At 43.8% G+C, this 13,894-nt stretch overlaps 2 protein-coding genes across 3 annotated transcripts in view; one reads left to right on the top strand and one right to left on the bottom strand.

Annotated features, from left to right (window-relative positions):
• Positions 1-13,894, top strand: part of LOC144682622 (PI-PLC X domain-containing protein 1-like) — a 705,325-nt gene that overhangs the window by 361,952 nt on the left and 329,479 nt on the right. The gene's annotated exons all lie outside the window — the stretch shown is intronic.
• slc9a7 (solute carrier family 9 member 7) overlaps positions 1-13,894 on the bottom strand; it is a 152,237-nt gene that overhangs the window by 64,984 nt on the left and 73,359 nt on the right. For both annotated transcript variants that reach the window (XM_078545120.1, XM_078545121.1), the window contains exons 4-7: positions 7,916-7,992; positions 5,811-5,923; positions 2,053-2,158; positions 1,501-1,647 (exon numbers count right to left, since the gene is read on the bottom strand). In XM_078545120.1, the coding sequence (XP_078401246.1) occupies positions 1,501-1,647; positions 2,053-2,158; positions 5,811-5,923; positions 7,916-7,992 (443 nt within the window). The remainder of the gene's footprint in view (positions 1-1,500; positions 1,648-2,052; positions 2,159-5,810; positions 5,924-7,915; positions 7,993-13,894) is intronic.

Genomic DNA, 13,894 nt, shown 5'->3' with positions numbered 1-13,894 from the left:
ATGCGGGGCGATCGTTCCAAACACACCCAATAGCTTATCAGTAGCTATTCTTCCACTGTAGGCTGACAGGGTGAGCACTGACCACTTATTTAACCACAGAAGATGAAAGAGGTATCACAGCTGAGCCCATGAGTGCCCTTTCACATCAAGTCCCTATTAGGGAGTCACCGGTATTGAACCATTGCTGAAGTTGATCTTCCTCAGGCTCATTATTCTCCAGCCAAAACAGTGATTTTAATAATATTTGCTCTTGTAACATAGCCACTGCTGGCAGAACTATATTTGTTATCTAACATTCACTGTCCTGCAAAAATGGCTGTGGTTGGTCTTTTTTCTTGAAGACTTTGCTATGTGGCTTGCGCCAGTGATTTACTATGTAGTTAACCACGTAGGGTGGTACAGGCTGGGCAAAGATGACAGGTAGCATTAGTGAACCAGTTGGATTTTGACTTACCCAATAATGACCAGACTTATTGAATTAAATTTCATATTGTGCCTTGGTGGGATTTGAACTCATGACCAGCCGCATAATAACCGTGCAACTGGGTAATATAATTTGTGCTAAGAACTGGGAGGGGGGGGGAAACAAATTAATCATCTCAACCACTAGAAGATGGTGACCCAATTAATGTCTCTCTCTCTTGTGATCTTCACTCCCAGTGGTATAATAATAAAACTACACAAATGATGGCCAGTAATTGTCCAGAAAATCAGTTTCTGTAAACACGTCTCAGTGGAGATGGTCTTCATCAATAGTAGAAATAAATCTGTAATATCGTGTCAGCTGGGACTCGTATCTCTAGACTGCTGTGTGCTTTTGTGCAGTGAAACACCAGCCAGGCCAGTCCTGACAGTCCAACAGATTCCCAGTTTGTGCCCATTTATATTGTAATGTTTACCAGCACTAATACTTCAGCAAGTTCAGCACTAATACCTCAGCAGGTTCTCCGTCTTTAGCTTCATGTCAATGCCACAGCGTTTAATGGAGAAGATTCTTCCAGCGAAACAAGTTACAGATGCCAGGCTCAGCTTAGTTGGCAGCACTCCCGTCTCAAAGAAGGGCAAGTTTCATGGTTCATGCCCCACTCCAGACACCCCATTTATCAAGGCTTCAGTACATAACTGAGGGGCTGCTGAACTGCAGGAGTTGCTATCTTTCAACTACCTGCTCTTGCTTGCGGCTGTAAAAGATCCCAGGGGAACTATGTAAAGAAGAGCAGGGGAGTCGTCATGATATCATGGTCAACATTCATCTCCCAACCATCACCAAAAAATGATCATCAGGTTAACTACCCCATGCTGCTGTTAGGGGGTGGGGGGAAACCTTCCGATGTGCAAATTGGCCGAATTTTTGCTCAACTTTACAGCGGATTTGATTGCCTGTAAGAAGCTTTGGGCATTCTGAGGACATGACTGGTGTTATAGAAATGCAAGTTCTTTCATTACTCCACTGCCAAAATGTACAGTACCACATGGATTTCTTCCTGTCAATAGTAAAAGGATATCAGAGCAGTCAGCACTCCAGTCACTGCTCCCATGGCAAACGAGCCACTGAATATTCCAAGAAAGACACCCACGCACTTGAAGAAAGCAGCTGCATCGAAGGTGTGGCTATTCTCACCTGCTGGCTGGTAAGCAACGATTGACCTTTGTGAAAACAAAAAATATATAGACTTTATTAAACACACTTCTTACTATGAGGAAACTGAAGTGAAGTAAGAACATATTATTATTATCTTATTATTTCCACCCTCCCCTGTCCTGAAGGCATAGTTATTTTACCACTCTGGTACCGACACCCTGCCCACAATTCACCACCACCATGGGTACCGACACTCCGCCCACAATTCACCATCACCATGGGTACCGACACTCCGCGCACAGTTCACCATTACCATGGATACCGACATTCTACCCACAATTCACCATTACCGTGGGTACTGACATACGCCGGCAACTCACGCAATGGCCATTCCCCCCTCATGTGAATCATCACAGAAAATATATGAAACAATTGTTTTTTTCAAAATTCGAAACAAAATTTCCACTTACGATGACAGTACAATGGCCACAGCATCATTCAACACACTCTCTCCAAACAGTAGTGCGTAAAGGTCAACGTCTACTTGAAGCTCATTGAATATGGCAAGAACAGTCACTGTAAAAAGAGAAAACAATGAGTCTGGGAAAATTTGCATTTCAACTCATGAAAAATACTCAAGATTTTGAAAGCTAGAGAAAGAAAAAGAGCAATAATGGTTTCAGAGACTAATTCTTGGAGATAATTTCCCTGTTCCATGCTTTTGTTACCTCCAAACTCGACTACTCTGGTGCTCTCCTGACCAGTCCCCCAACTTGCACACTCCATTAACTTCAACTCATCTCAACTTTTGCTGCCCATAACTCAAAGTCACAGTATGTCCCAATCGCTATATGCAAATCTAGAAATTGTGATAACACAAAACCTGTAGGCGCCGTAAACAGTTTGATGGACTTGGAGATGACAATAGAGAGGCTGGTAGAATGGACAGGCGCATGGCATTTTGAATTCAAGCAGACAAAGGGGAAAGACAAGACGTGCTAAATGATCCTATTTTGAATGAGGTCTGAGAAGAGAGAGACTTAGGGAAGTTTGTGCCCAAATCTTTGGAGGCGGTAGGACAGGTTAACAAAGCAGTTCATAAAGTGTATGCAAAACTGAGTTTAATGAACCAGAAACTACAAAAGCCAGAAAGTCATGCTAGTCCCACATAAAACACCAAATGGCCCCAGATGGAGTCCTATGTCCAATTCTGGGCATCACACTTTAGGAAGGACCTTAAGGCTTTGAAGAGGGTACAGAAGAGATCGACTAGAATAATGGTCATTGATAAGTAAAGCTCACAGCGAGTTTAGAACAGGTTTCTTCTATTTTTCAAGAAACAATAAGAACTCCTGCATTTTCTTCTTCAGACACTGTAAAATTTCCCATTCACAAGCCCGCCTTATTATAAAAGAACACGAGAAAGTTCAAAGGTGAAGATTTGACACCATTAAAATTCCCAAAATCCTTCAACGAACAGCTTCTATTTTAGAACTCTATTTTTTAAAAAACACTTTAAAATACAACTGTGAACACATTTTTCCCCCCTCCCTTGCACTTCTGAACTCTTATCACGTAACTTTATACACCCCAGCTTGACTGTGTGGCCAACTCCCAGCAACCAGCACGTCTGTGATGATTCAGTTTTTCCAACATTTCCACATAACCCAGTCCGCAGGCAACTTGTGATCAGTCGTGTTGCCCTTTTCTGTATGACTCACAGGGATTTTATGTTTCCCTTCTCTCCTGGCAGCCAGAGTGGAACATTCAAGGTATCACCTGACAGAGCATTTTGTAGCCTCATTAGGGGGTCAGGATGCAGTTGTGCATTCCAATCACTAGCTCAAATTTTATACTGTTTGTCTTAGACGAAGTAAAGTATCCGATTAGAACGGCTTCTTTTTTGCACCACATACTGTACCTCTCCTTCATAGCCTAACCAGCCACTTGCATTTATATCGCGGCCTTTAATGTAGTTTTCCTACATTACAACAGTGGCTACATTTAAGTTTGTCCGTCATTCCTTCCAGTGAGCTTCACAGAACATTTAACCAATTTGTGACGTCTATTTCTGTGGACTGTTTTCTTGTACGAGGCTGAAAGGTGGACCTTGAGAAAAACGGACATCCAAAGGCTAGAAAACTGAGAGGCGTGGTGCTGGAGAAGGATGGAGGGGTCAGTTGGAAAGGCCACAAGAGCAACGAAGAAGTCCACGGGATGGTGGAGGAGGAAAGATCGACAGTGAGTGCCATCAAGAAAAAGCAATAAAGTTGGATGGGCCACATTCTAAGTCATGAGAACTTGCTGAAGGAAGGTTAGAGGGATGTAGACCAAGAATGAGAAAGGGCATGATGATGTTAGACAACTTGATACTGAAAACAGGAGGATCCCTATGAGCAACTGAAGAGGAAAGTGCAAGATCGCGAGACGTGGAGAAATGAGCAGACAACCTGCCCTTAGCTAGATCGCTGCTACAATTCTATGCATTTAGCGGCCAAAACGATCCTTCTCACAGATAGATGACCAAGTTTCCTCTCATGTTATAGATTTGCAATCGAGTTTTAACTTATTGAACTCGACTTCATTTCTCAATGCTTTGAGTGAGTAACTATCTGTTTATAGGCGACAGAGATGTATGGGGGCACCCAGTGGGAAACGTGGCACACGAGAGATGGAACAGTACACAAGCGGCCCATCAATCTTATTCCTTTCTGCACTATGAACAATCTATCTTACGATGGACTCTAACCTGCTCCTTTAATGTAGTGGTGTGAAGTCAAGCATAAATATTCTTGATTCTTAATGATGGTCAGGCCAGTTCCAAAATCAATTATCTTTGTAGCTCAACAGTCTGTGCTCTCTGTGCTGATAGCAGGCCAGCAATGAGCTACCCTGTTCCAAGGTGTGAAACAAAAACAGAACATTCTAGAAACACTCAGCAAGTCTGGAAGATGCTGCTTCAGATTTCCTGCTTCTGCAGCACTTTGCCCGAGTATTACTGCTCCAAGGCGTGTTTGATGATCTCGGTCTATGTCGAAAGGGTTAAAGATCCAAGGTTTAATATTTCTAAAATTTAAGTAACATGAAAAAGTGAGACGGGAAAATCAGTTTTCCTGATGCTGTCAGGCTATTAAAGTAAATTGAATGTTCACTTGGATATTATATTCCAAGGGAAGTGAAAAGGAAATAATCCAAAAAAAACTCATGGAAATAAGAGTGAAAATTCTGCAACAAATGAGACACCAGAGCAGCTGATCTTGGCTAAATCACAGGGCTGCATTTTCTCTCACATCCTGACATCTCCACATGGACAGCTGGTTACTCCTCAGACCCACAAGTTGCCTATCTCGGGCTACTCGCTGCCATCCCTTCCTCTTTCCCTCCTCCATCAAATCAACCCAGCTGAAGAAAAGACTCGAGGGCTGCATTTTCTCTCTTTGATTTGCCATGTACCTACACAAAATAATCCATCTGCTTACACTCAAACCCACCTTCGTGGAACAGAAAGTAGTACCTTCATTTATACATACTTGCATTTATATCTGAAAGTGACGTTGTTCACTTCTGAACAGTTGGCACCCAAAAACACTTACTTCATTACTCACTTTAATGGTGTATTTCACATAAAACAGCATAAATTCAGGACTTCTGGGAACTCAAAGGTTCTGGAGCCTAAAGTATTCTTGGATCCCAGCAAATTTGACAGCGCCTACCATTTGGTTGACTAATGTCCTTAAGGGAAGCAAATCTGCCATTCTTACCCGGGCTGGTCTACATGAGGCTCTAGACCCACAGCAATGTAGTTGACTCTTAACTGCCCTCTGAAATGTATCAAGCCACTACAGGGAAGTAGTGAAAAATAATCACTGTGGTTGTAACTACGCCACAAGAACTGCAGCAGTTCAAGAAAGTGGCTCACCACCACCTTCTCAAGGGCAATTACCGATGGGCAATAAATGCTGGCCTTGCCAGCGATACCCACATCACATACATGAATAAAAAAACTTCCGCACTCGGCTAGGTCTTTTGCCCTCCTCATATCTCCCTCGGATTAGCGGGCAAACACAACACTTATGTATCTGTACTTTCATGAACCCCTTAGCCCCAGGTCCTTGACCTCCTAAAATCCAAATTTCTCCAGTCGCAAGTCCATGAGACAAATTCTAAGTGGAGTCATGGAAAACATAAACCCAACACCCGCTTATCCCGCTGCCATGTCATTACAAACCTGGATCAGTAGCAGAAATGATGGCACCAAAAAACAGGCAGTCTGTGTAGTAAAATCCATCTTCAAGTTGGCCTACTGCATACATCAGCTTCACAATTCCATACATAAAGTTTCTGAAACAAGCACAAGAAGCTTTTTAACGATTTTTTTTTTCAGTTGAGAAAAAAGAGAGGAAGAATTTCCACAAAGGTTCCCCTAATCTCTTCCTATAACTCAAAAGGAACCAGTGTGTACAGCAGCCATCTGGAGTTTCTGGCAATCTTCTGCTAAGTGGGAGATAGTAGAAAATCTACCTCACAACAGACAGGACGTCTCTCATGGAGCACCACCAGCTAACGTGCAACTCCAGATAAGTCCTAAATTTTGGCAGAAAGACTTGCATTTATATGGTACTTTTCATGACCACCGGATGTCTCAAAGCACTTTGCAGCCAATAAAGTGCTTTTGAAGTGTAGTCACTGTTGTAATTGGGAAACGCGGCAGCCAATTTACACACAGCAACTCCCACAAACAGCAATGTGACAATGACCAGATAGCCTGCTTTTTTGTGATGTTGATTGAAGTATTGGTCAAGGCACTGGGCATAACTCCCTCATTCGAAATAGTGCCATGGGGTCTTTCACATCCACCCGAGCAGGCAGACGGGGCCTCAGTCTAACAGCTCATCCAAAAGACGGCATCTCAGACAACGCAGCGCTCCCTCAGTACTGCACTGGTGTGTGGCAGCCTTGATTTTGTGCTCAAGCCCTGGAGTAAGAATTGAACCCAGAACCTTATGACTTGGGGCGAGAGTGTACCAATTGAGCTGACATAGATTAAGGTCTCTTCAATTTAAAAAAAAAATCCATCTGAGAACGACAGGAGAAGAAAAAACATGATATTCACAATGATTTAGAGTGAACACAAGGAAATCAATTCCTCTGAACCACTTCCAAAAACCATGCCCTGTACTGACGAGATTTCAATGCGGTACTAAAATGTTATTGAATTGCAAATCGCAAGCTGCCCTGTGGAATCCTAAATACAAAGGCCAGTACTGTCCTAGGACTTATAAAGCCTTATGCCATCTGAACTAAATCCTGCTATCCCCATATTCCACTGGCATTCAAGATGCAGCTGAATGTCCATGAACTCGTGTCTGATTTGCGATGACGTAATCATTTTTCATGAGACTCAGTTAAGCTGTGGAACTATTAAAATGGGGCTACTAACATTGATTGCAGTACTTCCATTTGCAGTTAACATAACCAATCTTTTGCTGTCTTTCTTACAGCATTATCTGAACTTCTAGTACTGTGGGCGGAATTTAATGCCCTCCCCGAGGTGAGTTTAGAGGCATGGGGGGCATTTAATTGGGCTAGAGGGTGCAAGATGGGGAAGTAATGCCTACTTCAGGGTCCCTCACTGATCCTGGGCCTCTGGTGAGTGCATTGCCGGCAGTTACCACTGGTGGCGTATGGGGGCAGGATTTCCGGACCCCCCCCCCCACCGCCATCCCCACCCCTTGCCGGCTCTCCAGCTGACAGGAGAGGCCCGTGTCACCTGGATTAAGTTCCGCCCAGTGTGTATGTAAGAATAGTGCGGGAAAAATCTTACACAGCTACAGTATTGTAAGTAAATGTCCATTATTCATTGGATTACATAGAATTTTATAATATCATGGAATAATTCAGCACAAAAGGAGGCCATTCAGCCCATTGAGTCTGTACTGGCTGTTTCAAATAACAATCCCATTAGTCCTGCTCCCCCATCACAGAAATAGACCATCAGCCCAATCACTCCAAATGAGCCTCCTCCCATCCTCTTCATTAATCCTATCAGCATACTCTTCAATTCCTTTCTCCCTCATGTGCTTCCCCCAATTTGTCAACTGACAATAGCAGAGCTATTGATGTTTCAGAGATGTTTCAGATCAATGCTTTTCTTAAGTCATAGAGAGATTATTATTATTACTCCTATTGCATCCAATCATTTTATAGCTGGCCTTAATGCGACACTAAGGGCCTGAAGCATTAACAAACTTGACCTGAATAAGCATAAACATTGACCAATAAAACAAACATGGTACCAGCACCTTCAGGTACACACGTTGTGGAGATACTCACCCTATGACAAAGCAAGATACTGCAGTTCCTATAAACGCATACGCTAGGATAGAGCCAAGGTTCCTGAAGAAATGTCTCTGTAACAGAGAGGCAAAAAGCAAAGGTTAAAGCACATAATTGTTCAAATTCAGACAGCAATCATAAAGCCTGTGTTGGGTCTTGGGAGTTGTCCAATTAAACCCAGTTCTCTGTCTGTCCGTCCCCACCATCCGCTTCACCCCCCCACCCCACTCTCTCTCTCTCTCTCTCTCTCTCTCTCTCCTTCCCCCACCATCCCCAAGTAAGGATCACACTGGGAAAGCAGGAATATCTTGGAGCTGAAATGGACTTTCTAAGATCAGACAGAAATTATGGGGCTGTTCCTTTTTGCTTCCAGCTTGAATTCCATAACCTGCTTGCACCAGAACAAGCTTCAATCAGGACGGCAGTGCATTTATGGGAAGATAAATTAGCTGAACCTAAAAATCACATCGTGTAAAAAGTTAACTTGGCTTTTTTTCCAGCCGGCTTATCAACTTAACCGAAACACTTTGCAGCAGTCAGCGGCGCACCATTTGTCAATTTCATTCAAGAGGAGAGAGAATACGCTTCCCTATACATCACAGTATTCTAGAAACCTTGAACACCAAACAATTACAGCTGATTACAGTCACAACTTCCATGCACGTTGTCTTTTTTAAATTCCTGCAAATCTGGCAATATTTGTGGAATAGAAATTTTATTGTAAATGCGCCATTTACGCAGCTTTTTAAAAACATCATCTGCCTGTTTGGCAGATTTTAAAAAAAGACAGAAAATGCTGGAAATACTCAGCAGGTCTTCCAGCATCTGTAGAGAGGGAAACAGGCAGGATTTTCCAGCCTCGACACCAGCAGGTATCGTCATGGGCGGGATGGGAAAAATTTGAAATGCAATAGGTTTTAAGCAAGTAAAAAAAAAAGGCGGGTGGATGGGAAAAAGAACAAGAGAGAAGGTCTGTCATTGGGCGGAGGGCAGGAGAGATTAGATGGCAAAAGGGTTCATGAGGAAAATCTCTTGCACGCAGCGAGTGGTTAGGATCTGGAATGCGCTGCCTGACAGGGCGGTGGGGGTAGACTCAATTGCGGCTTTCAAAAGAGAAACGGATCATTATCTGGAGAGGAAAAACGTGCAGGGCTCGGAGAAAGAAAAGGGGAACAAAACGAGGGCAGAGATGATGGTGTAAAATCGTTGAACTCAACGTTGAGTCTAAAAGATGTAAAAGGACCTAATCAAAAGATGCGGGGCTGGGCGTCAACATAAAAGAACATAAGAGAAAACGTTAAGTCTGTTTTTCTCTCTCTATGGTGCTGCCCGATTTTGCTGAGTATTTCTGCTTTTACTTCAAATTTCCAGTATTCGTAGTATTTTGCTTCTGTATTTGGCACATTTGGTGCATGCTGGGACATTTCCCCAGTGTAGCAATAGAGGGTGCTGCAATTGGCCTCAACCTGCCCCTTTCCCCTGCCTCTCAACTAACGGGGGAAAGGGGGAGAAGGCAAGATATCAGCTGGATATCAGATGTGAACTGGATTTGGCTTGGTTGTGATATTCTCATGGCCGAAGAGTCTGTTTCCACTTGCTGACGACACTCACACTTGATGAATGGCTACTTGGGCAGGATACTCATGAGCAGGCAGTGTCTGTGGAACTCTTACCCAAGCAGAAATGAAGAGATTAAAGCTGGAGGAGAAATGGGGCAAGGAGATGAACAAAGCACTACAGGGTAAAAGGTGAAAAATAGACATGTTTCAGGAAGCAGAATAAACAGGAGAAGATATTACCACTATGGCACTGTCACTGAACTAGTAACCCAGAGGCCCAGGTTGATACCCTGGGGACACCGGTTCAAATCCCATCATGGTAGCTGATGGAACTTCAATCCAATTAATAAAATCTGCAATATAAAGCTAGTCTCAGTAATGGTGGCCATGAAACTATCAATTGTTGTAAAAATTCATCTGGTTCACTAGGGAAGGATAAAAGCAAAATACTGCAGATGCTGGAAATCTGAAACAAAAACAGAAAATGCTGGACAAAACTTAGCAGGTCTTACAATCTGCCAAGCTCACCTGGTCTGGCCTACAAGTGACTCCAGACCCACAGCCATGTCGTTGACTCTTAACTGCCCTCTGAAATGGCCGAGCAAGCCACTCAGTTCAAGGGCAATTAGAGCTGGGCAGCAAATGCTGGCCTTACCATGAAAGAAGAAAAGAAAACAGGAAATGCCTACTTATTAAAATAGGTACAGATTCGCCACACAACTGAAGTTGTATTTGAACTGTAATTTTACAGTTCAGGGCAACAAGGTGGCCAAGATTCAGTGTCATAAAGGCAAAATTAGGATGTGGATTAGGTAGCACTTTTCCCACATACACACAGAAGGAATTTAAAGCTGGAATGAGTTTCTTGAGATTGGACTCCTTCAAGACACAGTGAGATGCTGGGATACTCATTTAAAACTGAGATACAAAGAAATTTCTTCTCTCAGAGGGTAGTGAGTGTCTGGAATTCTCTATCCCAGAGAGTTGTGGAGGATAGATCACCGAAAGTATTTAAAGAGCAGGTAGATAGGTTTTTGAAATATCGGGGAGTTGAGGGCTATGAGGAGCTGACACAAAAGAGGAGATGAGGCCTGGGGCAGATCATCCATGATCTTATTGAATGGCAGGGCAGGCTTGAGGGGCAGAATGGCCTACTCCTGCTCCTGTTTCTTATGTTATGTAATGGTATTGTGGTTGTGTTGACATTCCTTAAGAATGTGACCAAAGGGTTTTACAGCACTGTTCCCTCTAATCTTTCTTAGTAGTGCACGGCCCCTTTAAGGCTGTGCAGCCCCTTTAAGACTGCTGTGAAGTTGCAGACACCTTAAAGGGAACGTTGCTTGCGCACATGGCCTGTTTGCAGCAAAGCTCAGAATGTTCCGGATTGCTGCATAGCCACACAGTTTAGAGGGAACCCTGTTTTAGAGCATTCTTCAATAGAAACTACCTTGTATTTTTCCCCCAACAGCAACTTCCATTGATATAGCACCTTTAATGTAATGAAATATCCCAAGGCACTTCACAGGGTATTATAAAGCAAAATATGACATCGCGCCGCATAAGGAGATAATAGGTCAGATGACCAGAAGCTTGGCAGGTTCTAAAGGAGTGCCTTAAAAGGAGGTTAAGTGAGGTAGGGAGACGGAGAGCTATAGCGAGGGTATTCCAGAGCTTCAGGCCTAGGCAACTGAAGGTATGGCTACCAATGGTAGAGCAATTCATAAGAGGCCAGAATTAGTAGAGCACAGATATCTTGGAGGGTTGTAGGGGTTGGAGGAGATTACAGAGACAGGGAGGGAGGCCATAGAGGGATTTGAAAACAAGGGTGAGAATTTCAAAATCAAGATATTGCTTGACCGGGAGCCAATCTAGGTCAGTTAGGCGAGTTAAAGCACCTGCACCAGAGTTTTGGATGAACTCAAGTTCATGGGGAGCAGTGTGAGGGAGACCAGTCACATCTAGAGGTAACGAATACACGGATGAGGGTTTCAGCAGGTGAGCTGAAACAGGGGTAAGGTCAAGTGACGTTAGTGGTAGAAACTGATCTTACTAATGGTGGGTATATGAGGTCGGAAGCTCATCCCAGATTCAAACGTGACACCAAAGTGGTGAACAGTACTGTACAAATGAACAATCCAGATTTCACTGTGCAGTGACTGGACTAGAATATAAAAGCAGGGATGTGCTGCTGAGGCTTTATAAGGCTCTGGTCAGACCACATTTAGAATATTGTGAGCAATTTTGGGCCCCGTATCTCAGGAAGGATGTTCTGGCCCTGGAGGGGGTCCAGAGGAGATTCACGAGAACGATCCCAGGAATGAAAGGCTTAACATATGAGGAACGTTTGAGGACTCTGGGTCTATACTCGATGGAGTCTAGAAGGATGAGGGGGGGGGGGGATCAGATTGAAACTTACAGAATACTGAAAGGCCTGGAGAGAGTGGACGTGGAGAAGATGTTTCCATTAGTAGGAGAGACTAGGACCCGAGGGCACAGCCTCAGAGTACAGGGAAGACCTTTTAGAACAGAGATGAGGAGAAACTTCTTTAGCCAGAGAGTGGTGAATCTATGGAATTCATTGCCACAGAAGGCTGTGGAGGCCAGGTCATTGAGTGTATTTAAGACCGAGATAGATAGGTTCTTGATTGGTAAGGGGATCAAAGGTTACGTGGAGAAGGCGGGAGAATGGGGTTGAGAAACTTATCAGCCATGATTGAATGGCGGAGCAGACTCGATGGGCCGAATGACCTAATTTCTGCTCCTATGTCTTATGGTCTTATGATGACAGCACTTGCCACTGACCTCACAGAAAGCTGACCACAGAGATCTAACAAGCTCTATGGTATGGATTTCGCCTTTCCCCGATGTTAATTTAATTCTAGTGCCAGCTCTAGGGGCATCTCTGGCATCCAGCAACAGCGTTGTTGTCATGCAGGCTAAGCAGCCAATCAAACTGAAGATTTCTCACAGGCAGCAATCAGGACAAGTGGGTTTTATCATTCACTTATGATTTTACAGAAAGTGAAGTAAAGGTTGAGTCATCCACATGGGATTAAGTTAGGAGATAAAATAACAAACTTAAAAAAAAATTTGATTAAATCTACAAAACGTTTGTCTTGGAATGGAGAAAAATTTAATATTGCACAAATATAAAATTAACTTTTCAGGGCAAGAGAGGTTGTTCATCAATAATTATGACTTAGCACTCTGTTAAAAATCCAGTTTCAGCTTATTCAACAAGGTGCAACTTTTCAAAAAGAATAATAGTGTAAAATGTAGGAGGTTCTTGAAAATTCAGCGATTTCTAATTAATTTCCATCTGCAAGGATTTTAGCAGCGCACCCTGTGGAAGAGTGGGGAACCACCAACAGCAGCTTCCAGGGCTCTGTGTCTCACTGTGCACGTGCGGACTCGAGGTTTCTGTCAGTTTCGGTGGAGTGATGATGGCGAACGTTTACAGCTTCGGCTGTCATTACAACCGCCAAATTCGGGCCAGTGGAATTTCTATAGTCCCATTTTGAGAGGAACATCTGGCTAAAAACAAAGTTAAAATCCGGATTCCCCACAGCAGATAATCCAACTTGCAAATAAGCTGAATTTATCTTTTTTGTGAGACAATGGCCCAGATCTTTTGGTCCCAATAGCGGCGAACACCGAGAGTTTTCCACTATTGAAGCCCAAAGCAGCACCTCAATTTCTGGGGCGCCATCTTTCGCTCAAATCCAGAAGCTGATTGGTGTGCGGCTGAATGGGTTCCGGAGGAGCTCACATTGATGGTTTCACCAGGACCTGTCAACATGAAAACTTGGGCTAATTGGTTTTTTAAAAATCATTCATGGGATCACTGGCACGGTCAGCATTTGTTGCCCATCCCTATATGCCCTTTAGAAGGTGGTGGTATGTCACCCTTTTGCATCGCTGCAGTCCATGTGGTACACCACAACGCTGTTTGGAAGGGAGTTCCAGGTTTTTTACCCAGCGGCACTGAAGGAACCAGCGATACAGTTCCAAGTCAGGATGGTGTGTGACTTGCAGGGGAACTTGCAGGTGGTGGTTTTCCCATGCACCTGTTGCCCTTGTCCTTCTAGGGATAGAGGTCGCGGGTTTGAAAGGAGGCTTGACGAGTTGCTGCAGTGCATCTTGTTCATTGTGCATTGGTAGTAGGGGGGGAGTGAATGTTGAAGGTGGTGGATGGGATACTGACCAAGTGAGCTGTTTTCTCCAGGATGATGTCAAACTCCTTGGCTCTTTTTGGAGCTGCACTCATTGAGGCAAGTGGAGAGCATTCCATCATATTCCTGACTTGTGCCTTGCAGATGGTGGACAGTCTTTGGGGAGTCAGGAGGTGAGTTACTTGCCACAGAATTCCCAGCCTCTGACCTGCTCTTGTAGCCACAGTATTTATATGGCTGGTCCA

Source organism: Cetorhinus maximus, chromosome 7 (genome assembly GCF_964194155.1).
Source record: "Cetorhinus maximus chromosome 7, sCetMax3.hap1.1, whole genome shotgun sequence".
In the NCBI taxonomy this organism is placed as follows: Eukaryota; Metazoa; Chordata; class Chondrichthyes; order Lamniformes; family Cetorhinidae; genus Cetorhinus; species Cetorhinus maximus.
Note: the sequence above shows the minus strand (reverse complement) of the source record. Positions and strands in the feature narration are given on the sequence as shown.